At 40.2% G+C, this 27,799-nt stretch overlaps 1 protein-coding gene across 2 annotated transcripts in view; it reads left to right on the top strand.

The window, feature by feature from the left end:
• The window catches only part of VPS13A (vacuolar protein sorting 13 homolog A), a 168,734-nt gene that overhangs the window by 79,205 nt on the left and 61,730 nt on the right, over window positions 1–27,799 (top strand). For both annotated transcript variants that reach the window (XM_019554917.1, XM_019554916.1), the window contains exons 38-50: window positions 1,027–1,265; window positions 4,868–5,100; window positions 6,321–6,413; window positions 11,648–12,004; window positions 13,447–13,548; window positions 16,266–16,424; window positions 16,601–16,862; window positions 18,713–18,873; window positions 20,891–20,994; window positions 23,025–23,322; window positions 24,108–24,503; window positions 25,521–25,625; window positions 25,715–25,861. In XM_019554917.1, the coding sequence (XP_019410462.1) occupies window positions 1,027–1,265; window positions 4,868–5,100; window positions 6,321–6,413; window positions 11,648–12,004; window positions 13,447–13,548; window positions 16,266–16,424; window positions 16,601–16,862; window positions 18,713–18,873; window positions 20,891–20,994; window positions 23,025–23,322; window positions 24,108–24,503; window positions 25,521–25,625; window positions 25,715–25,861 (2,656 nt within the window). The remainder of the gene's footprint in view (window positions 1–1,026; window positions 1,266–4,867; window positions 5,101–6,320; window positions 6,414–11,647; window positions 12,005–13,446; window positions 13,549–16,265; window positions 16,425–16,600; window positions 16,863–18,712; window positions 18,874–20,890; window positions 20,995–23,024; window positions 23,323–24,107; window positions 24,504–25,520; window positions 25,626–25,714; window positions 25,862–27,799) is intronic.

Consider the following 27,799-nt stretch of genomic DNA (forward strand, 5'->3'; position numbering starts at 1 on the left):
TAATTGGGTTATTTTTATGCACATTTTTATTATAGATATTGTTTGGGGCCTAACAATATAAGTTAAATAAAATCAGAGCATACCGGTTTCAGGGTTTCGTTTTATAAATAAAAGAGCTAGATGGACAAATGCTATTCTTTTTATATAGAAGTAGGATCCATTTAATTTTTTATATGCATCAATAAAATAGCATGTGTTTACATTTTAAAATGAGGCTGCCAGACTGCATTTAGTAACTCATCTGTAAGCTTCATCATGCTTTTATGGTGTCTGCATTATTATTACTTTAGTTTCTACAAGGTTCATTCAGAAAGTTTGAATGCCTCTTTTTTTTTCCCCTCAGCCAGATATTCAAAAAATACTAAACCTGCACAGAAAATATGTACACCATCACTGAAAACATGGCTGTTTTCCAGCAGTCTCCTCCCCAATCAGTGACCTTTTTTCCATTAGTGAACAAGTGCATGTACAGTAACATGGTATAAAGAAATGCTTGAAAAATAGCTGTGTTCAGTGATTGTCATTTTACAATTAGAAAATAGAATGTGTGCATCTGTTTATCCTAAAGAGTGGAAAAAAGAAGCTGTTCTATAATTTTTGCCTGCCTTTGGATTTGTGCAATACCATTGCTTCTAGCTAGGCCTTATTACAGCACTTGTGTTATCTACTATTACTAAGTTTTCTTTGTTTAAGAAAAATAACAAAAAAAAAATTGGAAATTTAATAAATAATTCTGCTAATGCGATAGAAAGGCTAGAATATGGAACACCATCTTAACTTGTTGCCTTCTCATTGCTAGGATGAAGACATTTGTAATTTACACGAGAAGAGTTGATAAGAAGATACAATTTAAAAACGATCTTGTTTAGAGTTGCTCTCTATTTTGCATGTTAATATAATCTCAGCCGTTTTTAAAAAAGAACAAACCAAGACCTATTTTAAATTAAATAAGAACTTTGAAAGTGTTAAGATGTTAACAGGAAGGGACTGCTTTTTAAAGCATCGTGTATGCTCTAACTTTTTCAGAATGGTAGAAATGAAACATGGATCTGAAAAGAAAGACATGGTGGATATAAACTACAAGCAGGGGAGAGATGGCACTGTTCTCACTACCATTGTTCAAGAGATATACCTCTGTGCAAGCATGGAATTTCTACTTACTGTTGCAGATGTATTCCTAAAGGCTAATGAAGAAAGTGCTGCAGCCCAGAAAACTTTAAAACAATCTTTAGCTGTAAAGGAATCTGTAGCTGTAAAGGAACAAGGTTAGTATCTGATTGAGCTTTTAATATATCAAGAGTCAGGAGGGAAGCATCATTTATTACTAGTGCTCCCATGCTGGTTCCTTTGTGTAGAGCCATCTTCCTTTTCCATTTGGTCAAACAATCTTGCTTCTCTTCAGTTCCATACTAGCAACTTATTTCTTTGAGTTAGCACTCCACTGCTAAATATTTTCGGCCTACCATAATGTATATTTGAAGGGCCATTTCCTCCCATTGCCCTTTTTCTTTGATCTGACTTTCAGTAAAGTATGAGATGTTTTGGAGAGAGGGTGCTCTGTTTGTTAAATGATACTTTATTCTTTAGATGTATATAAAGATAATAATGCATGCTATTTCCTTATATTGATGAGATCTTTTAATATGCTTTCTTTTCTTTGTTAAAATAGAATCTATTGCTACAGAGTTTTTCAACAATTTATTTTTTGACTTCTTCAGTAGGAAAAGATACTTTTTTTCAAAAGAAAAATAATAACGTTAAATTAAATATTATACCTCAACTTTTAAGATGATAATTGTTTGTGATAGTTCCTGGAATTTTACAAATAAGCTACATTTTATTTTAAAGAAACTGAGAAAAGTGAAGCTAATTGATGTTAAGTGCTCATGACTTCCTTATTTGGAAGAAAATGTTGACATTTGAGAACTTTCAAACTCTTTCTCTTCTGCCTTTCCATATTATTTCTGCAGGGATGATTGTGGTTTCATATGGCTCGACATATGAACTGTGTACTCTAGGTTGAAATACGTAATGGCTGGTAAAAGAATGCACACTAGGATTGAGATATTCAGAGAACTTAAGGGAGTAGGGAACCCCAAAAACCTTGACATTTACATGAAGTTGGTTCACCAACCTCTTTTTGTTTTTATTTAAAAATTCCATCCTAAATGCAGTATCAAAGGTATACTTAATGCAGGTGAAATCGTAGTAGTAGTCAGCAGTGCCACACACCATCTTTTTATTTTTTAGCCTTAACACTTGTCCAGTTGAGAGCCTAACAGTAACTTCTGATTATATGGACTAGGAGCTAGATCTTTTTTGGCTGGGCTCAGTAGTGGAAATCACTTATGGGAAGTCTTCCTATAGCTTGTGCCAGGGATTGGCAACCTTTTATTTAACCACAGGCCACCCCTTGCAACTTGGAGGTGCCACCAGCTGCCCAATTACTGCTGCACCAGTTCTTCCTCTGTGCGGAGGGGCTATCTCCCCTCCCTCACTCCCAAATGTAGCCTCTTCTGAAAGATGTTAAAAAGGACAATTTAGAGTTATTAATTGGGTGAGTAGAGGCTGCAGTATTGAGGGAAGAGAGCTGCAACTTATGGAGATCTCCCATAGAAGCCAGCAGCAAGAGGGTTAGCTGGCCCTTGGTAAAATATGAAATATGGAATTGTGCAAATAACTGAGCATCGGCATGCCTTTTTGTAAAATGTGGACCAGATCCAGTCTCTGAGGGATAAAGCAGGCTGTAGGTGGCTGACCCCTGGTCTGCACTATGCATGGGCTCATATGAAGGCCATGTATAGACATTGTATTTCTACTGGGAGAGTTGCTGCTGTCCCAGTAGATACTACAAGCATATAAGCGTTCATTTAGTTTCTCCCAGAGGAAACATACCTGTTCTTGGAGAAGGATCTTCCAAGTATCAACCTGCAAGATCTCCCTTGTGAGAGAGTACTCTTGCAACAATAAACACTTGTATGTTCCCTTTCTTGTCTGGCCTGGGAGAGGATGGGAGTATCAGTGCAAATCTGGGGGTCCCCAGTTTGGGGAGCAGGTGGAGCTTCCCAGGTGGCCACTCTAGTCCCCTCCTGGACTGGTCTGAGAGGGGAGTTTGAGCCACCTGTTCCTTGCCCCTGCCTCCTCCCCATACTGGGGAACTTGGTTTGCCTGCTGCTCCCTCGCTCTGCTCCTGTAGTGCTCCTTGCCTCCTGCCTGCTACCCAGACTAGGGCCCTCTGTCTGAAAAATAAGCAGGAGTTGTGTTCCAGTTCCCTCTCATATGGGTTTGGGAGAAGACTGGATCAGCTGCTGAAGCTCCCTCTCTTCCCCCTAGACTGGTGATTTCTGATCTAGGAAATGGGTGGGTGGTTATGCCCTGCTGCTTCTGGTTCTCCCATGCATACTGGTCTGGGAGGCAGGGGGTATTAGACGAGCTGTTGCTTCCCACACCTCCCCTTTCTCCCCACTGTGTGCCCTGGCCTCCACCCCGAGCTTTCCAGCTGCAGGCTACACAGCACCACAGGCTGCCCTGCCCTCCCTGCCTGGGGCAGGATGCGGAAACTGAAGGAAGAAGAGAGGGGCTCAGAGACCTCAGCTGCTGATATTCCTTTATTTTCCTATCATTTCCAAGAAAATTCTCTAAAAATAATATTACTGTAGAACTTCAGCTATTCTTTCCAAAACTGACTATTGTTATGAGGTGCCTCAGTTTTTAAGTGCACAACCTGTTGAATCTGATTTTCAGAAAGTACTCATCTTCTGAAAACCATAACCCTCTTAATTGTCTCAAATTGGGCACCTAGGCTCATTCACTGTTTTTGAAAATCCTGGTCTTTGTTTACTACTTAATTGAGTAAAAGAAGCTATTTTGGGGGGAAGAATTGTTTTTATTGTTCATTTCCTAATTATCCCAAAAGCAGTACTTGGAAATAAAGCAGTGAACAAAGAGCAGCAGAATGGGTAAAATGTTTTTATCCTTTTTCACATAGGTTCTGAAGTAGGACTCTTACCACCAGCTAGATCTGTCATTTTGGACTTTTTGTGGGAATTTTGTGTAATCCACAACTATGGATCTTTTTTTTTTTTTTTTTTTTTTTGCTTGAAATTTGAAGGGGTTATTTGAAGTTCACACATTTGTTTCAGAAAAAGGTATTCATGAGAGATTTCCATTCACATAACATGATTAGTCTACAGCCTAAATCTAAATCAAGAAAGCAAGCGTATTAAATGATAGAGGGGCACAGGATGACAGCGAGATGACTGGGATTAGCAGGATTAGCTATAGTCATGGAATGGCAACTGGCTAGTCCATTCTGTTGAATGGTTTGTAGACACAATAATATAGGTGAGTTTCAAGAGCTGATTTAAAAGAGGATAATGTAGTGGATTTAGGGATCAATACAAAGAGCTCCTCCAGCATATAAAGGACAACATGAGAGAAAGTGTAACAGGATTGGTAAGTAATGTAGATGCCTATTAAGGTTGGACGAGGTCAAACTACTCAACTAAAATATTGGGAGAAAAATCTGAAATACAATAGAAGAGATTACCTTTTTTAACTATGTACAGTTTAACAATAATTTCAGCATTTTCTGCCATGGGTATGTTCCTTACTTCTAATTTCCCCACCTCAATTTTCCTTCTAGCTGTTCATTTTCTTCTAGGTTTGTCATGAAATCGCTACTGTACTATATCTAAAAAATCACTTTAAGTGAGCATTTTAAAAACAAGGGTTATATTGATACTACATATTGATACCGTGATCATGATTGGTAATGTTGATACTCTGCCTGTAAATACTGATGACTATATTGTATAATTCTTGATGAGTTTGAACAAGTTTAACTTAACTTCTTCTTTTTTTTAAGCATCTGTGCAACCAGTATCGACAATGGAAATTAATGTTGTTGTTAAAAATCCAGAGATTGTGTTTGTGGCTGATTTAACAAGAAGTGAGGCTCCTTCATTAGTAGTTACAACACAATGTGAAATCTTCATTAAAAATTCCCCTCAGTTATATAAAATGACAGCTGCTGTTAAAGAGATGCAAATGAAAGCATGCCCCTTTCTTCCAGAAAAAAGAAAAGGGAATATTACCACGGTGAGTTTGCCCTATGTGTTTGCAAATTATAACTAGCGTACTAAATCTTTTTTGACATACAGGAAATGAAATCGTTATAATCCTGAGTCTGTGGATATAATGCTGAAGATATTTAGGAAAAATTAGTCTTGCATGAATAGCCATTTGGCAGTCTGTGGTTCAGATGTATTTTATACTGTTAGTGTTTTATTTTGTCACGTGCAGAAAAATGGGTTAGGGTTTTATGGTATTTATAAATGTACCTGTTAGTGTTTTTTTATTTCTGAAGTTGAGTATTCTCTCAGTGGCTACAATTTTTCTGATTATAGCATCCCCATCTATAGCTTTCGTTTCCTTAAAATGGAAAATTGCAAGTCGAAGAAAAGAAGGTCCTGTAGTTCCTGGATATGCTGTATAAACTAAACCAGTGATTCCCAACCAGGGTGCTGTGGCATCTTGGGGTGCCTTGCCATCCTTTCAAAGGTGTCCTGGGATCTCATGCAATATTAGCACTTTAAGATAATGCAAACATGAGTGACGACATAAACCTAGAGATTTAAAATAGAAATTCATGGTGTTAAAAATATATTCACCTTTTGTGACATTTTTGAGTTGTTTGCAACAGAAAATTTGCTCTATTTTTCTGTAGTAAAAAAATGACTGAAAACTACTATCTTCTGGGGGATGCCTTGAGTCTGAAAAAGGTTGAGAATCACTGATCTAAAATTAAGGGCAGCTTGATTACAATCCAGTACTAACAGTGTCTCAACATCAAGGGCAGTGTAATAACATTTTTTGTCTGCAGCAGGAAAATGTGTTGTTTTCCCCATTTCCCTGTCTCAAAGTACATTTCACACAATCTTTAGTTAAGGGAAATAGATTTAACTTGTCCTGGCTGTCAGCTGTAGGGAGCTTAAGGCAGTTCCATATGGTTGTGACGGGTCTGGTTCTCCCAAACTGCAAGCAGTTTTCCATAAGGGAACCATGGACCTTTATTTTCAGTAAGATTAGACATTTTTTCTATAGGCTACTTTTGACGTTCTAATTACCTAGCTAGGCTGAAAAACAAACATCTTTATTTTGTGCTAAGGGAAGAATCAGTTTCTTATTTTCAAGAGCCAAGAGAATTATTTCGATAACTTTTTTCCCCTTAAATCTTCCTAAATAGTGTTTTAGGTGAGAAACTTGCAGCTATTTCTACTCTATTATGTATTACAAATCTGACAAACTCTCTCATCCAGGTATTGCAACCTTGTGATCTCTTCTTTGAAATGCTGCAGTCAGGTACTAATCCACAAATGATCGAAGTGTCAATTAAATCCCTAACAGTAAAGGTAGGTTGAATTTTATTTCATCTCCTCCACCTCTGATTCCTCCAAGATACCCTCTCCCCCAGCTATTTTGAAAATGTACTAGGTTTTAAATATGAAAGACCTGAAGCAGACAATTGACCAACTCAGTCTTCCTTCCCATAGGTTTTTTTCATCACTCTAGTAACAGTGGTTGTTACTATTAACAACATAAAAAGTTCTATCATTGATGTACAGGTTGATAACACCACATCTGGTATTAGTGTCATCTCTTTCAATGGCACTATTGATTTAGCACCAGTGTGGATGGAAATCGTAGCAATTAAATACTGCTCGCACTACTATATAATGGGACAGAATAGGTGGTTTATCTGGTTTGTGTTCTGCATTCTATTCCCACTTCCAACAATTAGTTTGGAAGCATGTGCCATAGTTTCCAATCTGTAAAATTGTGATAATACACTCTCCTTTCAGTGGGGTATTTTGAAGAGCTTTAACTGTTTATGAATTATTCATTTGCCATAGTATTGGGATCCATAGAAAAGCCCATGAGAAAATTTAGTCATTCTGTTTTCAGTGCACCAGTTTCAAGAGTGTGCAGTAAGTAAGGGGTGTGGAAGCACCCCAGGAATGTGTCTCAAAGGTGTACACAGGCTGCATCCAGGGCCAGGACCTGTCATGCTGTGCTTGGTTGTTATTTTTTTCCAAATGTGAACTGATCTACCTGCTAACTGATGACATTTTGAAATGCATCCTGTTACTTATTTTAAGAGAATTTGTCAGCATATTACCCAAATTATAAGTATTTTGTTCACATGTTTTACAATAGTGTAATGAGGGTGGGGCACTGACATGGGGGGGGGGGAAGGGGCAGGAAAAAAACTAGTGCCACCACAGCTGCACAGTCTTGGGCACACAATGGCCTTGTTACAGCTCTGCATATTATTCCTGGATCATCTTCTTTTAGGTCTGTGCACATAGGGAGGTATTTGATTCGGATTCGGCTGATTTGGAGGACAGTGATTTGATTTGGATCACTGTCCCAGATCAATTAGGCCGAATCAGCTTTGGAAGATTCAGCGCCAGTTCAAAGGTATTTGGAGGTTAGGCCATAAACTGTAATGGGGAATCACTGAAATACCTATAACTTGGTCATTTTTTTGGCTGATTGGGATAAACAGTGCAGGGATGGTAGCCCCTTCTGATGGTGGGAATTGATAGGTGCAGGGGTTTCTGGGAAATTGCACCTCAGGCTGTTGACCAGCAAAACTCCGTGACATGTGACTGTGTGTGTGTGTTAAGGCGCAGCAGGGTGAAAACTGTAGGCATGGATTGGTAGCCCCTGTTCCCACTCTCACAACTCCACTGCAACCAGTAAGCCTCAGGCCTCTCAAAGATCTTACAGGTCTGTGCTTTCCCCAGCCAGGACTGTGCAGTGGTTGGAGGTTATCAAGTACCTCCTGCTCCTACCTGCCTTTTACCAGGGAGGTTCATGGTCCTTGCATTTCCTGGGGCTGCTGTGCCACCGGCAGTCTCACCCAGGCCTCCCTACCCAGCAGGGCACAATTTTAGGTCATGCCCAGGATGATGTGGGGTCACTTCCTCCGCATGTAGCCCCAGACCTTATACCTCCAAGTTCTTCCTGGCACAGGAGCTCTTCCCCTAATGGCTGGTGATAAATTAAACTGCTGCCTCTAGCTGTGAGAGTGGGGCATTAAAATGCCGCCCTCATTAGTACCTGTCCTGTCACATACATAGCCCCTTGTGTGGGCAGGAGGGAGGCCTGCCAGGTTTCAGGCAGACTGGTGCAGGGGTTTCTGTGAAACTGCAACTCAAACTGCTGAAAGCAAAACTCATGTCACTTGTGTGTGTTAAGGGGTGTAGGTTGTAGCCACATTGGTCTAAGGATGTAGCCCAGGCAAGGTTCTTGGGGTCAATCTAATATCTTTTATTAGACCAACTGAATAGTTGGAGAAATTCTTCCTTGCAAGCTTTCAGGTTTAAAAACCTTTTGTCAGGCTGAGGAAGCATCTAGTTGGTGTGTGTGTGTGTGCTCTTCCTGGATGGAAGGAGTAGTAAAGAAGCGCAGGCAAGAAAGCCACTAAGTGAAAATGGAAATGGAGGCATCAGGGGGTGAGAGAGACAAGCTGGGGTTGGGGGGAGAGGGATGTAGCAAGTAAAAGTGGAGAGGTACCTGCTGCTACTTGGGGAGTCAGATGTCAGGCAGGTTGTAGTGTCATAAATCCAATGTCTATAATGAATCTATGAGTTTCTGTATCTAGGAGGTTGATGAAGTGAAATTCAGAGGCCCATCTGTGGAAGGTGTTTTGTAAATTCAAACAAGCACCAAACCTTGCTAACCTCATCACCAGAAGCTAACTTCCTACAGCTCAAAACATGCCAAATGAATCCAGACCATGCCATGACAAGACATGCAAAACCTGCCAGCATATCTCCCGTACTCCCACAAACTGTGCACCAGAATCTGTCAAAGGCAAGAATACACAAGTACCTGTGGGGGCATATTTCTCACAAGAAAACCACTCTGTCTCCATTCTCTCAGTCCTGATCCTCAAAGGGACTTTACAAACCACTTTTCATAGACGGACCTATACACTGCACATCAACCTTCTAGATACAGGAACTCATTGACTCAATATAGACATAGCAAAAAGCTTAATTGGGATCATCTGCCACCTCAAAATGATCCCACACTACACTACCCCCTTGCTTCTGAGTTGAGGGTGGAGATTCTGCCTTATTCCCCTCCTCAGCAGACAGAGGCACAACAACAATGGAAGCTGAGCCACTGCACCTCTCTGGAAGGCATCTCCTGAGGTGCCTTTCAGAGAAGGCCTGGCACTAGGCGAACTTTGAGGGGTGTGGACCACAAACTCAGATTCCCCCTCAGTCCTCAGAATTTCTTTAGCTAGGGCATGCATGTCCCCTAGTTTCAGATCCAGCTCCTCCTCTGGCACTGGGAGGCTCATGCTGGGCAATGAAATTGGGGTGGAGGAGACAGCTACCAGCAGCAGAATGACAATTTCTGGTGTTGGGAGAGGTGGTGCAGGGACAGGTACTGCTCCCACCTCCTTGCTCCCACTAGCAGCAGAAAACTCATTGCTGCCAGAAAAGAGGATGCATCTGTTTGGTAGGAGGAAGGGGAACTTGCAGCTCTAGCTCTCCCCCTACTCTCTCTAGCTCCTCTCCATACCAGAAGACCTGGCACCTGCCTTTCCAGCACATGTCATATTAATCTTTCCTATGCTGAAATATGTCTGTGTGTGTGTGCAGCTGTAATATCGCCTCTTCTTCTATGATGCATGACTGTTTGACTTCTTCTGTGTTGTGTTTAGTGTATGTGTTTGTAACTATATAATATTTCTTCTCTGTGTGTGTGTGTAATGTATGTGCTTTCCTGCAGAGTGATAGATCACACTGCCAGGGAAAGCACAGCTTTCTTTTTAAAAGTGTGTGTGGGTGGGGGGAAACCAAGAACAAATAAGAGGTTTTGTGGGGAAGAATAAGTTGAAGGAAATGGATTGGATAGAGATAAGTAGATTTGGATTCTAGTTAGTAAGCTGTATCCAATCCTTTCCGAGAACAGAAAATTGCAGGAAACTGACTAGGTAGGAAGCCAAGCCAGTCTAGTATCTTTCAGACACTGTTGGTCAGGCAGAAATAGCTCATAAAAGGCACAGAAAGGCTGCAGACAGGCTTATATGCTGTTTCTACATCCCTCTGCTAGAGCACTGTGATTGGAAGGGGACTTGGAGAAAGATCATAGTCACTGGCCAGCTATAGAGGCCAGTCCCTGTCTCCCCCCCCCGTCCCCCTTCCTCTTCTCAGTTTCTGTTCCCTGGAAAGACTGCCTTCCGAATCAGTTCGGTGGTTTGGCTTGGTTTTTCTCCCAATTTGATTTGGATTCAGTGATTCAGCCTCTGAATTGGGCTGAATCTTCTCTGAATGGAATCGGCGACCAAAGTTTCACACACTCCTGCTTGTTATGGCTGCTTAGTGTTCCTGATCTGTCAGAACGAGCATTCTTGCTCACTTTTTCCAACCTGGGACCTAGCTGTTGTTTTTTAGGGTTCTTGTAGCTCTTCTTTGGGACACGACTTCCATTTCACTCAGATATATTTTTTCAAAATCTTTCTTTTCTGATGGCTATTATTTTAGCTCAAATGAACTCTGAAATACCAATCTCAGCCCACTCTGTTTTTCATAATAACAGTGTTGCCTTTTACATTCCCTTATCTTTTTTAACTAAGGTAAGTGCATCTTTCCATACTGCCCATGACAATCATTTCACTTTTCTTTTTATTTCAGTCTTTAGCATAAAACGATAAAATAAGCTAGAAGCTAAATAGAAGCTGCAACAAGAGCCAGATAGATCAGTTTAGAGCATGACAATGGTTTCCTTTCCTCTTAAGACTTGTTTTAGAAGTCATTGAAGGTGTTGATTAATGCAGCGCATAAAATGTAACTCTTTCCAAAATATATACAGTAGTGGGAGGGCCCATTATGCCAGTTTTGTGGGCTGAAATGGTATTAGCTCTTACAAAAGAGACGTGCAAGGCTGTCACTTAGTCTTGATCAACAACTTTTATTAGATTTGGTCAGACAGTCTTCAAAAGTGTTTCTTGACAAGAAATAATAATCTCAAAGATGAATGCTTCAGTATTACCTTTGGGAAGTGGGAGCTTAATTTTCTGTCATGCGTTATTTGTTTCTCCTTCCCAACTATTTTTCATGTCCTTTACTAACTTCTAATAAATGGGAAAGAGGTCAGCATCTAAAATGGGAAAAATGTTACATATTTTCTTTTATATATTAGAACTCTCCTTCAACTTGCCTTGCATTTTCTGAAGTCAATACATGGTTTACATAGTTACGTTTTCAGGTTATTAGCAAAAGATTTTAGCATTATAACGATTTGAAAGCTTTTTATTTGGAAGATATATTGAACAGTTATGGCATAACTAGGAAAGCAACTTTCTAGCAGAAGATGGCATAACCCAGAGTAATTCCCTGTTTCTAGCGTCTGCAGAGAGACAATTTAGCCTGAGTGCTGAATTAAGAAGGGAGAAGCCAGTCACAGGAGGGAAATTTGCAGGTTTTGTAACAAGTATTAGACAAAGCTTTGATTGAAAGCAAAAACTGCTTAGTAAGACATTTAGAAAGTAGTTGATATTTTCTCTCTACTAAATTCCGCATGTTTTCCAATCATCAAACATTATAAATAATTTTTTTCATAGGTTTCACCAATTATCATAAATACAGTGATGAGTATTATGTCAGCCTTTTCTCCAACGGCAGAGACTGCACAGGAAGATATTAGTCCAGTTCCTCCAGACTTGTGGGATAAGAAAGATGTAAAAAATCTAAAAATGTGGTTTCTTGAAGAGTCAAGTGAAAATGAAAATACAGATACAGTAGCAGAGTTGGTTCCTACAGGACAGACCTTAAACATGGAAATTGCATCAGTCATCATAACTCTTGAAGCTGGGGTGGGTCACAGAACAGTACCTATGCTTCTGGCAAAATCATCATTTTCTGGTGAGGTCAAAAACTGGAGTACCCTCATCAACCTTCATTCCCAGCTTGAACTAGAGGTAAGGATTTAGCAGGTTAAATAAGTTTCCCTTTCTCAAAACTGAGAGGAAGGTCTTGTAGTAAGCACAAGTGCAGCTTTATCTGCTTTCTAAATTGAGCAAACAAATCAAAGGCAAAAATAGGGTACCTAATAACTGAAATCAGATGCATTAAAAACATAATTGTAATGCCTTCTAGAACACAACAGGTATAGGCCCCAAGGGCACCTATACACATGCATTGAGGCTGCTTTGACACACTGTAATTGCAACAGCATGGTAATTACCATGCTACAGCATCCCTGTGCTGAAAAATGGTGGCGGAGACACTTTAATAAAAGCTCATGTGATGAACTTTAGTTAAAGCGTTGACACCACCATTTTTCAGCCCAGGGACACTGATACACATGACATTCCTCATGCTTTAATTAGAGTGGCTCTCCAAGCTGCTCTAATTAAAGCACACCCCTCTCCCCGCACCTCCTGGAGCATGTGTATGAATGCCCCAAGTGTTTTACTGCAGTAATCTTAATAATTGTAATATGCTGTAACAGTGTTAATATAATGCATCACTGTAGAATATGGTTTGTTACCTATCCCCAGGCAAAGGTATGTGATCTGGGTTCATAGTTGAGAACCTTTTTTTATAACAGTCACGAATTATTTATTTTTTTCATATTCCTTTATTCTGTGCATCTGTGCAAGATCATCTTTTGCAAGAAACTAAAAGCATTTAGTTGATCCCTACTCTGAATATTTATAGCATGGTTTCCCATTCCTGCAAACACTTAGGTATATGCTTCATTTTATGATTGCAAATAATTCCATTTCTATCAACCAAGTACTTGCATGGATGCAACAGATATATGGTAGAAGAAAGATGTAAGGTAACTTTCAAAAATACTTAAGTTCTGATGATTGTGTTTGAGTTTATAAATCCTCCTGGCACAAAAGTCTGTTATCATTTACTTGCATACCATGTGCACCTTCTTCCCAGAAGTCAGCTTTCCAGAGTTGAAGTGCATGTCTTAAGCAGGGAAGCAGTATTTGTGTGCTGGAATGAAAGAATGGGATCATTAAGGTGCTATAAATGGCTGCCATACTGCTTCCCCTGTCAGCCTCAAGGGAAAGAGGGGACAGAGTCCGTGTCAGAAGTAGTGTTAACTCCTTCAGAACTGCTGTGGAATGGACAGTACCTTTTGACTGAGCAGTCAACAGCTGCTGTCAGTTCACCAGAGGCTGAGAGAGAGAGGGTCAACACTTTAGCTTTTGCCTGAGCAGCATTGCTGAATATTCAGCCATATAATCAGGATCCGTTGCCGTCAGAATTCACTGATGACTTGGGGCTGGATCTTTTTTCTTCATTTTATCTTTCCAAAACAAGGTTTGCATCTTATTTGGGAGTCTGTGGTATGCAAGAAAATACAGTATGTCATGTCTGTGTGATTTTTGTATTTATTCAGGTACATTACTTTAATGAGATGTTTGGTGTGTGGGAACCTTTGCTTGAACCGCTAGAAATTGAAAAAAGTGATGATTTCAAACCATGGACTCTTGGAATCAAGGTATGCTTTCAAAATTAAAACAGTTGATTTCCAAGGCCAGTTTGTAAATACCTTTAGAATTGAAATATTAACCAGGAGAGTGAGAAGATTTAAAATTTATGTGAATACCCCATTCTTAACTGTTTCCATATGTTAAGGCAAGAGGTTGCACAATGTTATGAGGGTCATCTGCAAGTAATGGCTTCTATTTTTCTAATAGTTTAAATATACATTTTGTACATCATTGCTGAACACACAGCCAACTTTAAACATACTCCCCTGTTAATGTTTTTTTCACATTGAACAAAGGCATGTATCCCAACATGTAAAATACCTTGTTCTTGTTGCACCACTTTGTTGTCACACCATAAATGTTGCCTTTGTATTCTCCCCTTCATCATCTAGGCTGTATGGAGGATGGTCTATCACAATCTAGGAGTGGTCAGTGTGTGGAACATGTGCCACCAGTGACACAAGCTGCTTCTATGTGACATGCAGCAGATTGGTAGAGGGTAGCACTGGCAGAAAAGGCTGGGAGCAGAGAGGAGAAGAGCATATCGAACAGAGGAAAGGGATTGGAGTGGCACTTGGGAAGGGCATGCGGCTAATTTAGGGCAGGAAATTTGGCAGCAGGGGAGTGGTGGCTATTAATGCAGTCACCCTCCCCCTGCCAAATTCCCAAACCCCAAGCTCGGCCCCACTCCCATCCCTGCATCGGGATCTGGGCCAACCCACCCCCATCTGGTTCCTTGCCCCTTGGTGGGACCAGATTGGGGCCAAGCAGTATCCCCTTTTCCCCTTCAGGGCTGGGCCATGCCTCTTCTCTTCCCCCCTCCCCTTCCCCCCGTGGGTCTAAACCACTGGTTCTCAACCTTTTTTGCACCAGGACCCATTTGTAAACACTGATGGCCAGTCCTGACCCACTGCCCCTCACTTCTGATCTACTGCCCACAGTGTGTGGGAACTCTGACAGCCTGCACAGGAAAAAACACAGTTTCCCATTGTTTTCTCCTTTAAAAGAGAATCTATTTTTTATGGCGTTTTGATCCATTTTTAACGTTTGTTCACAAGCCTTTTATATATTCTGGCAACCCATGTTTGAGTCGCAACCCATGGGTTGAGAAACAGTAGTTTAAGCCCCCTTTTTTCCCCTGTGGTGCCAAGCCGTGCCCCCTTTTTCTGCCAAGGGGCTGGGCCACAACCCTTTCCCCCTTGGAGCCAAGCTATGCCCCCTTTCCCCCACAGGGCAAGGTTGCAGCTGGCCTGCCCCACACCAGCCTCCAGAGGGCCAGATGGTGCTCACCATGTCAACCTCAGTGCTGTATTGGGACCACCAGCTGGTTCCAGCCTATCCAAACTGCCAGGGAAAAAAGGTTAAGCACTTAAGAGATAAAGATTAGGAAGTATTACTTTTTGACTTATCCATATATAAAGATATGTTTCCAACTACATATGTTAGTAGTTTTTGTCTCCGAAGTGCTTTACTAAAACATGTATGAGCTTTAGCTTACAAATAGAAATTGTCCACATAATGCATTGTAATGGTAAATCCTTTCTAGCTATTTGTCAAAATACATGTTTAAAACCGAGTGCCTATCTTGTATGCATACCAGTTCAGCCTCTGGCTGCTTTACTTTTCATTCCATCCAGGAAGAGTACATACCAACTGCTGAAACTTCCTCAGCCTGACAAAGGGTTTTTGAACCCGAAAGCTTGCTTAAATTTTTTTTCCCTCAACTACTTAAGTTGGTCTAATAAAAGATATCAGATTCACCCAAAGAACCTTGTCTGCCTGCGTTTAAAACTTGATGTTTAAATCATTTGTGTACGAAAGACACAATCATTTTCTTACTTTACATTGACTAAATCAGATATTTTCTGTCTGATTAGAATGTGATCTTTGCCTATATGACTGCCAATTTTTAGTTCATATGGTGCCTTTATCTTTGATAATGTAAAACAAGTGTTTTGAGTGGAAAGCATCTGAGCTGTAATCATCAGTGGAATAGGTTTTTTGGTAGACATTCAGCATTCAGGTGCTGTTTAACTTAAGGTTTGTCCTTTTTAAGTAGTGTCGTCTTATGCTCATGAAATCTTCTAGCTGTATGTATTCTTCTAATAATCAGTTGCACTAAACGGCCACTAATTCAGTTTGGCTTATTATTTTCCAGTAAAGACCTAATCTGAAAATTTATTTTGTTCTGAATTCCCTATTGCACAGGGTTTATTTTGCTGCAGTTTCACATTTGTAGGCTGCTGTAACAACAGTTAACTCTTATGTTCAAGGAACTATATTCCAAGCACTCCAATCACTTTCCCTCCTTTCCATGTAAGCCAGCTTGCAGGGAAAAGAAGTGAGAGAGAGAGGGATGTTAAACCATTCCTTTTGTTTTTATAGACTTGAGGTATCCTCAGTAGATTTATGGAGGAAATCTACTCTGTTACTGTCATCTTGCAAAATGTACCTGAAAATATTGCTTGTAGCTTCTCATGTCGTATTGAAACAGTGTTTGGTTCTGGGGTTCAGAAGATTGTGGATACTTTTGGAATAAATTATTATTTTGGTCTTAAAATCCAGTTACACAGTCCTCTAACTCTTGGACAATTTTAACCCGTCTTCAGGATTTCTAAGGGGAGAGATGCAGCCCAAATATTCTGTGGGTGAGTGTTCCTGGAAAAGAATCATTTGCTAATAAATTTTCCTTTTTTCCTTTTTCTTTGATTTTTGGCTTTTTAAGATGAAAAAGAAGGCTAAAAAAGCACTAGTTGAGTCAGATGCAGAGGAAGAGCAGTACAAGGTGCCAGAATATAAAACAGTAATAAACATCTCCTCAAAAGACCAGCTGAACATTACACTATCCAAATGTGGACTACTGATGTTGAATAACTTGGGCACGGTAAGAAATAACATCTTTGCATTTAAATAGACTTTTCTCAAAGCCAAGAAGTTCAATGAAGATTTAACTAATTTTTATATGGGTATTCAGATTAAATAATATATTTCTATTTGATACAAAATTTGTTGTTTTGTTCTTTTAACTCCATCTTTTAAAAATTATATTTTGTTCTTTAGGCATTTGCTGAAGCAGCTACCCAAACTTCAGATATCTTCAAGAAAGATCGAGCACCATTTGTAGTAATGAATTCTGTAGGACTTCCCATCACTGTGTTGCCCAGTGATGCCTTTAGTGTGATAAATGATAAATCTGGAGGAAAATCTTTTCAGTTAAAAGATGGAGAAAGTCTAAATATGGACTATCTCAGAACCAAAAGTGAGAGTGACCAGTTCACAGCAATGACTACCCTAAGCAGCAAAAGGTTTTACATTCAACTTAGTAAGTACATAATAAATCTTTCACTTTTATAGACATCAGTGGTACATCTTCTTGGTCATGATATAATGTACTTTGTATGCCCCTCTTCTCCAGAAATGAGCAATGGATGGGTTTCCAAACACATGGCATTAATATGCTTTAAAGTTGCATCAGCTGTTTTCTGTGCATGTAAATGAAAATATAATATGCACATAAGCATAATTACGGTGCTCTTCCATTTATGCTTATGCACATGAGTTAGTTTGATTTTCATTTTGTAACCATACACAAGTAGGTCATTTTTCTTTTGCAACCGCAATTCATTTTGAGTAGAAAATTGTTTCTAGGACGACCAACTTTTTGAGGAAAAAATGTTACGTTTTCCAGGAACACAAATAAACATTAATTTAGATTTTAAAGAAAAGTGCCGTGATCAAATTAAAAAAAAAACTTTTGCAATCAATCCATTTTAATGTGGTACAACTTATATTTGAATCCTAATTTCAGTTGTAGCTTATTAGTTGCTAACTTGGACCTTTTTAAAACTGGTCTGTCAAAGCAGAGTGAAGCACATTTGATTATGATTGAAAAACATTAATGAATGAAGCCATTCTCTTGATATGAAGCATTTGCATCACAATAATCAGCCTCTTAAAATGTAAAACATGGGCCGCTCTACAAGTTACAGGTATTGCTCACTTAACTACTCACTTAACACAATTACCTTGAGACCAGCTACACATGCAACATAGCTGTCATGCCATAAAAAGGTTCAACCAGCTATAAAGTTAGACCTTGAAAGCATGTAGTAACTTTATAAAAAAAATAAATAAAGCTGGTTGCTATTGAGCTTTAATTTGCACATGTAGCAAGATGTCTCCTGTGGCTGGGAGCCCTGTTAGTGGACAAGGGGTGTTTATAGATGTGCTTTGGGAGGTTGCAGGTTGGGGGCACTTTAATTAGCAAGCTGTGCTAAGTGAAAGTGCCTTAGCGTTGTATCAGTGTCCCCATACTGAAAAATGGTGGTTTTGAAAATAGAGTTTTGAACTAAAGGTCATCGAACAAACTTTAAATTAAAGTGCCCCACTGCCATTTTTCACCACAGGGGCACTGATGCACGTGACACTGAAGGCTGCTGGAGTGTGTTAATTTCTGTGCTCCAGCAGACCCGATTAATCATGTCTGGTCCAATGTGCTGAATTTACGGCCTCACTGGATTTATACAGCATGTCATAGCAGCCTTGCTGCACATCTATAGAAGTCTAGGGTTCCCGGATACAGGGCTGTACCATGCCGAGCTGGGGCTGGGAGTCCTGCAACTGAGGGTACTTTCAGTCCCAACCCAACTGGGTCCTGGCAGCATCAGAGTTCTGTAGCTGTGGGTGCCGGGTGCCAGGATCCAGCTGGGGTCCACCAGCCAGGGGTGCAGCTACACCAGGGAGGGGTCTGTGAAACCTTGGGGTTGGGGATCATGGCAGCTGTGATGCCTCAGCCTCAGAGATGTATGAAACCCCTGGGGCTGTGGGAATGTGGCAGTTGTGATCCAGCTGAGGGGGTCCCATCTATATTCATTTTGATGTATACTGAATAGATAATACAGAATTCGAAAATGAGGGATTAGCTTTTCTTTTCTGGGGATGGGGAAACTTAGTATTTTCTTGTGATATTATACAGCTTTACTTTTAAGAGTACTGTTCAGATAACCAGTTACATATTTGTAATCTAGTGAATGATGTTTGTGCTTCCAGATTAGCACACAACAGTAAGTATTCTTGAGCAGAGATTTTTCTATATAACTTTTTTTTCAAATGTATGTGCATACTACTTTGATGCTTTCTGATTTCTAACTGTATATACATTTTGGTTTCTAGATCCTCATGGTCACTCCACAGACGATAAGATTCCATTGACAAAAGTGGGCCGATTTCTTTACAGAGTAAGACATGAAGGATCTGGTGTTGAAAGGTTCATTGTTTGTCAGATTGATACTATTGAAGGGAGTAAAATGATAACTATACGTTCACCTGTGCAGGTACTAGAGTTTTTTTACAGTATCTTTTTATTAGCTATTAATCTATGTAAGCAAACCAGTGTTAATATTTGTTTTACAGCCATGTTTAAGAAAATTTGTAGAAAGAACCATTTTGGATCAGGATCACAAAATGGTTCTTTTTTGTACGAAAAATGTTTTCTTTGTGAACTAAGAAAAGGTTTTCTTGGTGGGGAGGGGGGAGAGACTGAAAATGGATAGACAGTTAATTGAGGATTTGTCCATTGGGAGCTATTAAAAGTAACATGGATATGACATCCCTTAATCCAGGATGATTGATGCAATGGAGAGTATGACGGAGGTGGGCAAAATACAGCTTGTGGGCCGGATCCAACCTGCGAGGCCATTCTATCTGGTCTGTGGGGCCCCTAAAAAATTTAGAAAATTAATATTTATCTCCTTGGTTCCTGTCAAAAATGACAGGAACCAAGGGCAGTAGGACCCAGGGGAAGCCCAGTGGGCTCCCACAACAGCAGGGCTCACCGAACCTTGCCCCCCCAGCCAGAAGCCCTGCCTGAGAGCACTGTGACTACCCCGGTGACACCAGAACCTCAGGTAAGGGGTGGAGGGGGGGGGAAGGAGGCAGGGAAGGAGTCCAGGGGAAAGTGGCCCAGGGAAAACTGAGCATGGGTGCGGGGAAGTGGCCCTGTGGCCGGCACCCTGTGCTGCAGCCGCATGGGAGTGCCTGCTCCAGACAGCCCCGTGGGCCGCAGCTACTGCAGGGAGCACCAGCCACGGGGCAGGGGAGGGGCCGCTTTTCCCTGTGCTCAGCTTTTCCCCGGGCTCCTTCCTGGCATGGAGGAAAGTGGCCCCTCCCCCACCCCATGCCTGGTGCCCTGCACCACAGCTGCTCGCAGCCCACGCGGGATTGTCGAGTAGGCAGAGGCAGCCCCAAGCGGGCTGCAAGTGGCTGCAGTGTGGGGCGCCGGCACGGGGTAAGTGAGGGGCCACTTCCCCCCAGCACCACCTTGTAATCTGGCCCCACTGCCAGCCTGGGCCCCTTGCTGGCTCTGACCTTGCCTGTTGGGGCTGTTCATGGCAACAGCAGCTGCAGCCCCCCCTGCTTGCCGCACAGTGTTTGGCACTGTCACCTCTGGGCTGCCCACCTCATGAGCTCCGAGCGAGCAGCAGCAGCAGCCAACATTGCCTGGTCCAGCAGGTGGGGGGGGGGTTGCAGCTGCTGCCACCGACGGGCGAGCCCAGAGCCGGCTTGGAGCCCAAGCTGGTAGCAGGGCCGAGTTGCAAGCTGGTGCTGAGCTTGGGGAAAAGTGGCCCCTTGCTCGCCGCGTGGCCAGCGCCCCACACTGAAGCTGCTTGTAGCCTGCATAGGGCTGCCTGTGCCTACTCCAGACAACCCCGCGTGGGCTGCGAGTGCCTGCAGCAGGGAGCACCAGCCACGGGGCGGGCGAGAGGCCACTTTTCCCCATGCTCAGCACCAGTTTCTTCCCTGCCAGCGAACAGGGGCTCATGACTGCACTGCCCCCCACCTGTACCGGGGGGCTGTGAGGCACTGGGTGTGAGTAGGTGTGGGAACATGGGGCCTGCACCAGTGTCCTGGGGCCAGATGATGGCCAGGGGCTGGGGCATCTGTCAAGGGGCGGGGCTACCCATGCAGCCCTTGACAGCCTGCCAAAACTGGGTAAGTGGCCCTCCACCTGAAATAATTGCCCTCCCCTGTTCTAGCCATTCTCCATTCATAAGCTGTCTGTCTGAAGCATCTGTATTTGTCACCATAGGAGGCAGGATACTGGGCTTGAACCATTGTTCTGACCCATATGGCATTGTCAGAGTCTTTCTGTACACCCTTCTTCCCCCCTCATCCCTCTTTGCCTCCCTGTAGCTTCTTGCTTGGGAGTGCCTCTTGAAGCCTTCTTTTCTGTACACATACATACAAGCATAAACTCAAGGGAATTCTCATTTTACTCTAGTCTGGGATTGAAATGTACTAGTTCTTTTAGGTTTTTTAAACATAGTTTATTCATCCTTTTACTTCATATAGATAAGGAATCATTTTTCTGTTCCACTGAGTATTTTTGAAGAAGGAAGATGTCTAGGAACTGCTTCACCTAAAAATGAATTCAGCATACCATTGACCTCTTATAGGTAAAATTTAGATTTTTTTTAATGAAGAATGTATTGTATAAATTGTGATTACTCTTATACATCCAACTAATGTCATTGCTCTAAAAATGAAATAAATATACTTTTAAGAAGTATCATGTCCAGTAGCAGTCAGTCCATTGCAGGCTAGTATTTTCTTAGATCCCTTAAGCTAAACAGAAACAATTCTGCTTAATAATTGGATAGGAAACCTTAGGCTCTTGTAAAATATGAGCCTTGGAGTTAAGAATTTGATTCCTATTGATCGGTTCATTTGAATATCGCAGCCAAAACGATCCTAGAAATAAGGTCTAGGCTTTTTGCCTTGAATGAGTCATGAATTAATGCTCTCTTATAACTTGCCTTAGTGTTTTACCTCAGTGTTCAGTTTTAGAATAGAAATCACTGAGACATGGATTGATGAAGCTTCAAATCTACCTTTAATTACATTAGGTAGTATTGTCTGTCTCCTAGGAGTTGGGCAACTACAGGGGCCAGGCAACTAGTACTATACCACTTAACTGGATATGTTTCTTTATATCACTGGAGGTGAACAGAAAAGGAAAAGCTGTTAGAGTAGGGGCTGTAGTACTTTTATAATTAATTCTTATTTTTTTATATATTATTATTTAGTATATTTATTATTTATTTTTGACTTGTGTAAACGATCTCTGTATTTTTTAACAGATTATCTGTATAGATAATAATCTGTGTATGTGCTGTGTAAGTCTGCTTTCACACACTTCCTGTTACAATGTCAAAACTCCTTTCAAAGCAGTGATTTTTGGAGTCATGCACATTTTTCTGAACTGAGCTAAATGTTTTTGTGGAAGACTGCATAAGAAGCTATGGTGGAGTTCTTGTCATTTTTTTCAACCTTTACAAGCATCTCTGATCTAGCAGAGGTTCTGGCTCTGGACTCTAGCCTCTCTGAGTGCCCTTCAGAGCAAGCCTTCAGTGTAGCTTCTTTATGATCATGAGCCTTTTCAACTCAGATTAGATAGTTGAAACACAGGATCCTTGCACTGCCAAATTAGCTCCGTTTGTCCAGGAAACTTTACTTTTAGGGTAAAAAATAGCTAAAAATAAATGATAGCAAGGCAGGTGCTGCCTGTCAATAAAATGGCCATAAAAATATTACAAATATTACATATTATTTTCTTTTCCACAGTAGGGCAACGAAGTTAAAACTCCTTCCCCACTAGTTATTATTCTCATTAGACATTTTGCTACATTGTATTATAGATAATGAAACTGAATAATTTCACAATATATTTTATAGGGTTTAGTGGAGTTAATTACATCTGCTTCATTGTACCAGGTGGATCCCTTCACCCCCTCCACTATTGCTATGCCACCAAGTGCATAAGTACAATCGCCTCACCCTTCAGCTCCCCATGCTGCCGCACTGTCCTGCCCCCCTGAGGTGAAGGCGGAATGGAGAATCCAGAGAAGCGGGGGGGGTGGAGCTTGGAGACTGGTTGCTATTGCATGGGGGTGTAGCACCTGGGTGAGAGCTGGGGGGGGAGGGGCACAAATTAACCCCTTGCAGGCCGCAGATCGGACAACCCTGCAATATCTGAATCCAAGAAGCAGATTGAATCAAATTTCTGAAAGCAGTGTTTCAACTTATTTCATGCCATATATACTAGAAGGATCTTTGCGTAAAATGTGTGCTGCTTGTACTGTTTCCCACAGTAAAAGAAAGCAACAATTTTGTCTTCTCCAAATGTAAGAAGTAACAAATTTCATGCAAGTGCATACTTCCAAGAGTCCCTGCTTCCCAAGGATTTCTGTATATATACCTTCACTTTAAAAGTATAAACAAACAAACTTTAGCTAGTAGTCTTTTTCACTTTTTTTTCTTTTTTGTTTGCTTTCTATTTAATGGCCGTCTGCCTCAATTTTATAGTTAGCTGAACTTCTACAGCCAACCACAAGACAATGTAAATATACAGAATTGAAATGTTAGAATTAAAATGTCTGTTTGTTCAAGTTTGTTACTAATTGAAAGCCGATGTTCTCCTCTGCAGGTCCGTACTTAGTTTCCAACCTGTAACTGATGAAAATGGAGTGGGAGGAGAATATGAAATGTGTGAAGGAATTAGCTTTGATGAAATTATGAAAAATGTTGACAGCCTGTTACAGAGGAAATGCCAGCCTGTGAAGTCTGCTAGCCATTCATTTATCATTAATATTGTGCCAGCAAAAGATACCTTGTCATCTTCAGAATGTGGGGATGTTCAATGGGATTTCCCGTATGTTGTTCATTTATGGCCTTCTGTTCTTCTTCGCAATCTTCTCCCTTATCAAATGACTTATTCTCTAGAGGTAATTCTTCACAAGTATATTTTAATGTTCTAGTATAGGTCATTCAAGTTGGTTGAAGCTCTGTTTTTATAAAGGATAAATCTGAACAAACAGGAATGCCTTTCGTGGTGTACTAGTGCGGCACAACCTTAGAGTTAGGAACCATCCTTGGTTCATAGGAGGAGAAAATATACTGGAGTGTGAAAGAGGCATTCCTGAACCTCTCCTAATTATTTGTATGCCACTGTGTATTTCTAGACAAATTCAAGATTTATTTATACTAGTTGTAAATCACACAGCATGCACCAGTTCTGCCATAGGAGAACCTATTTTTGGTTTCCAAGTCGAGATGGAACCCAGTTATTCGTGTGTATTGGGATTGTCTAACCAAGTGGAATCTAGAAGCAGTATGTCCCAGTATAATACCAAGGGCTTGTTTGCCTTATGTAGCTTTTGCTGGCAAATTATCAAATATCAGATAGTTTTGGTTTATTTTTGATTAACATTTATTCAGTTATTATTAATTCTAGTGCCAAAAATGTGCTAAGTGTTCAGCAAACACATTCCAAAACACAGTATGTTCAAAATGTAAATGAGGCTTTTAGATAAGTATACATAGGATAAGTTGTGTAAAAGGTATGGATAAGTAATTAAATACTTTTTAAAAAACTCTGCCTTTTCCAGTTGCATTTAAAATCTTATTTTAAAGGTTCCTAAAAGAAATTCACCAGTTAAACCAAGGTGATGATTTAATTCATACCTTATCCCATCAGACTGTGTAATTTTTTTGTTTGTTTGTTTTTAAGGGAGATGGCAACACATGTATCATCCTAGAAGATGGTTGCTCAGCTCAGATTCATAATGCAGTATTGGATCAGACCAAGCTGAAATTGCAATTACATAATTATCTTGATCAAAACTGGAGAAGCGAGTACCAGATAAGAACTGCCCAGCAAGAAATTAGCTTTATCACCTTCTCTTCTGTCACTGAACTGGATAAGACAGAATTGGATATCGCTGTCCATGTCACCTACACAGTTGGACAGATGGTTATAGCAGTTCACTGTCCATATTGGATGGTAAATAAAACTGGCCGAATGTTGCAATACAAAGCTGATGGTATTCATCGCAAGCATCCTCCAGACTACAAAAAGCCACTTCTTTTTTCTTTCCAACCTAAAAACTTCTTCCAAAACAACAAGGTACTATAAATATTTTGTTTCCAATGAAGAAGGTTAGCTAAATGAAATTAATTATTATCCGTCCTCTGCTACCTGCAGGTTTTTATAGCTTTAAGTGCTTTGTAGTCTTTTCATACTAAATTTCTTTTCTAAGGGTAAGAGTATTTTGAAATTACAACACATTCTTATTTTTTGAATAAGGTGGGAAGTTTGTCTATCTAGAATTATAAGTAAAAAAATAAAATAAAAAGGTAATATACTTCAGTGCACGATGTATTATTATTAATTGCCACCTTTTAAAAATAATCACTATTTAATAATAGTTGCCATCCTAAGCACTGTTATGATTCAGGCATTACTTGATTTTTTTTTTTTTGGATTCTGAGAACAGACGGGCCCTGAAATGGTGAAACATTGTTATTTTGATTGATACTGGAAACAGTAGACACTAGAATAGCATGAGTTGTCTCAAACCACAATATGATAGTAACTGCTACTGCTTTAATAATGGTAGCACCCAGAAGTCCTAATTAGCTTGCGCAAAGTCTTATGTAGATTTATATAAATATATGTTAGGGAGAATAGAGTTTGCCCCATGACCGTAAGGCAGTCGTTCTGGAAGCTGCTGAGTATGAACTCTACCACCTGCACACGCACACTTCCTCATGGACCAGGCTCTGAGTATGATCTAAAAGTATATATCCTGAATTGTCGAAAGTGGGTGAAAAATTGTAAAAGCCTAACTTAGCCTATTAGTTTAAACGTATTCAAACTAAAAACTTGTTATCAGTCTTCCAGTGGGGTAATAACAATGACAGTTGATAAGATCGTAACAAATGTAGAATCTGCAAACAACTTTTAGTTAGATAAAACTGCTGTGGTCTTCTGAACATAATTTAGGGCAGGGGATTACTGGTACATGCTGACTTTTAATGGCTGCCCTATCTTCCCATTACATGATGTTTCTTTTATTTGTGAATTTAAATGCTTTCCATTTTTTAAAATAAACTAACAATTAACTAAACTTACTTTTTACAGGTTCAGCTTATGGTGACTGACAGTGACCTGTCTGATCAGTTTTCACTTGATACTGTTGGCAGTCATGGTTCTGTTAAATGTAAAAGTCATAAAAGAGAGTTTCAAGTGAGTTGCATATATATCTATCAATTTTGTATGTTTCAAAATAAGATGGATCAAGTGAGACAGAGTAACAAATTTCCTTCATTTTGCAGGTTGGTATCACTATAGATAATAGTAGCTTTAACATTACCAGAATTGTGACATTCACTCCCTTTTTCATGGTCACAAACAGAAGCAAGTATACTTTAGAAGTAGCTGAAGATGGCAAGGAAAAATGGATTCCTATCACTTTGCAACAGGTAGATTTTTACAAATAGTTTTCTAATGATCCCTTTTTATTGCAAAATTTATTTTAGTGTTAGCAGCACTGTAGTGTTTGAATTGTGTACGTTTTGGGGGGAATTTTAATTTTGACTTTGCTACCAGATTGGCTCAATATTCAAAGCCTTGGACTAGTTAACAGTGAATTATGTTTACCATCATATTGCATATATATACAGTTTCTTAAGTTCTCCAGAATCCTTGTTTTGTGATGTTTGTGACATCTCCCAGCTTTGTTGTTTAGCAAATTGTTTCCCTATCCAGACATGAAGATATTGGATGCCACTGATCCTAGTACCAAATGTTAGAGTTCTCTGCCAGCCAGCCTTACACCATGCAGAAACGTAGTAATATTTTTCTGTCCTAGCTAGTTGCTAAACCAGTGATTTTCACCAAGTGTGTCATTATACCTCAAGGTGCTTTGAGATCCTTTCAAGGTGCCACAGGGTGTCATGTTATGGTTACCACTCTTACATGTGAAAACATAATTTACAAGATAAACCCAGAGACTGCAAATAGGAATCAAAACCAGTCTGGCCTGTCATGATCTTTCTGAGTTCTTTACAACAGAAAAATTGCTCTATTATTTTTCTGTAGTCAGAGAATGAGTGTTTTCTTTTATTGTGAACATGCCAACAAAACCAGAATCTTTATACATTAGAAAAATACAATTTTATTTTACTTGATACAATTACAAATGTATCTCTTTCATATCTTATAACTTCATATCTTATAATGGTTTAATTTCATTTTTTAAATATGACCATATGTCTAGTACCTAATTGATTTCAGAATCTCTTCTTGCAGCATTTTCAGTGATAGTTACAGCATTTCTTCAGAATAGTAGCAGCTTTTAATGAAAAACAGCAAGATTTTAGACACCTCTATTGGTTCACTTTTAAGTTGCAGATCTCTCACGTTTCCTATGTAGTCCCAAGGCCACTTCAGAATTTGCCACTTGGTCCATTTTTTACTATTTTAGCACTTCGGCTCTTATGACACCTTATTCGTATTGTTGCACCGTGGCATTTTCACCTCCTAGCCTCTGCAATCTGATAAGTGGACAGAAAAGCTTTGCCTCTATTGTCTATGTGGAGTTCAGTCTTTGAATCTGCGAACTTTAGTCATTGTTTTTCTGTTTCTAAGGAATGGGACTCTATAGGCCAAATGTCTTAGTTCACAGAACCTGCCTTTTCATAATTTACAAGTGCTCTTCATCTATTCATTTAAGAAAAACAAATCCTGAACTGTTACAGTTCGTTGCAAAGCAACAAACCTGCTGAAATGCATCCTTTCCTTCAGTTTAATTGTATCATTTTCTTGAGTCCAAGGTTTTGCTGCCTTCTCTTTCTCCAGCCACTTCATTTTGCAGAGAATCACTTCCTCTTAAATGGGCTTTTCCTTTGGTATTTGTGACCAGGCTGAGAAGCAATAGATCAATTCATCAGGCATGCTGGTGCTGCCTTATTTTTAAAAAAAAATTGAGAAAGAAAATCCATTGTCCTACCGGAATTGGGCCAGCAGTTGAGACATTCTAAGCTGATGGCTCTGAACTATGTTGAGATGCCTTCTCACTGATAGTCCTTCAGCTAGGTATTAGTTTTTCTGGGCAAGGTACCAGACTGAAATACATTGTTCTCACCTTGCTCTTTGCAAAGAGTTTCTAATACAAAATGGAGGTCACAGTTTACAGTAGCCTACTCTTTCATGCTTAAAGAGCATAAAGAGGAGGTTTAGCAAAGTAATCTATGACTTAAAAGAGCAGAAACATGTTGTTTCTCTCAGTTTCTTTTCCTAAACTACCTCCATTAATCCCTCTTGATCAAGGATCCTGGTTTTCTCGGTTTAAAAAATCCCAAATTCTCTGGTGACGCATTGGAGGGTGTACTGGGGGGGTATGTGCACAGTGGGGCATG

The sequence above is a fragment of the Crocodylus porosus genome, unplaced genomic scaffold (assembly GCF_001723895.1).
Source record: "Crocodylus porosus isolate Cpor-Errol unplaced genomic scaffold, CroPor_comp1, whole genome shotgun sequence".
NCBI lineage: Eukaryota > Metazoa > Chordata > Crocodylia > Crocodylidae > Crocodylus > Crocodylus porosus.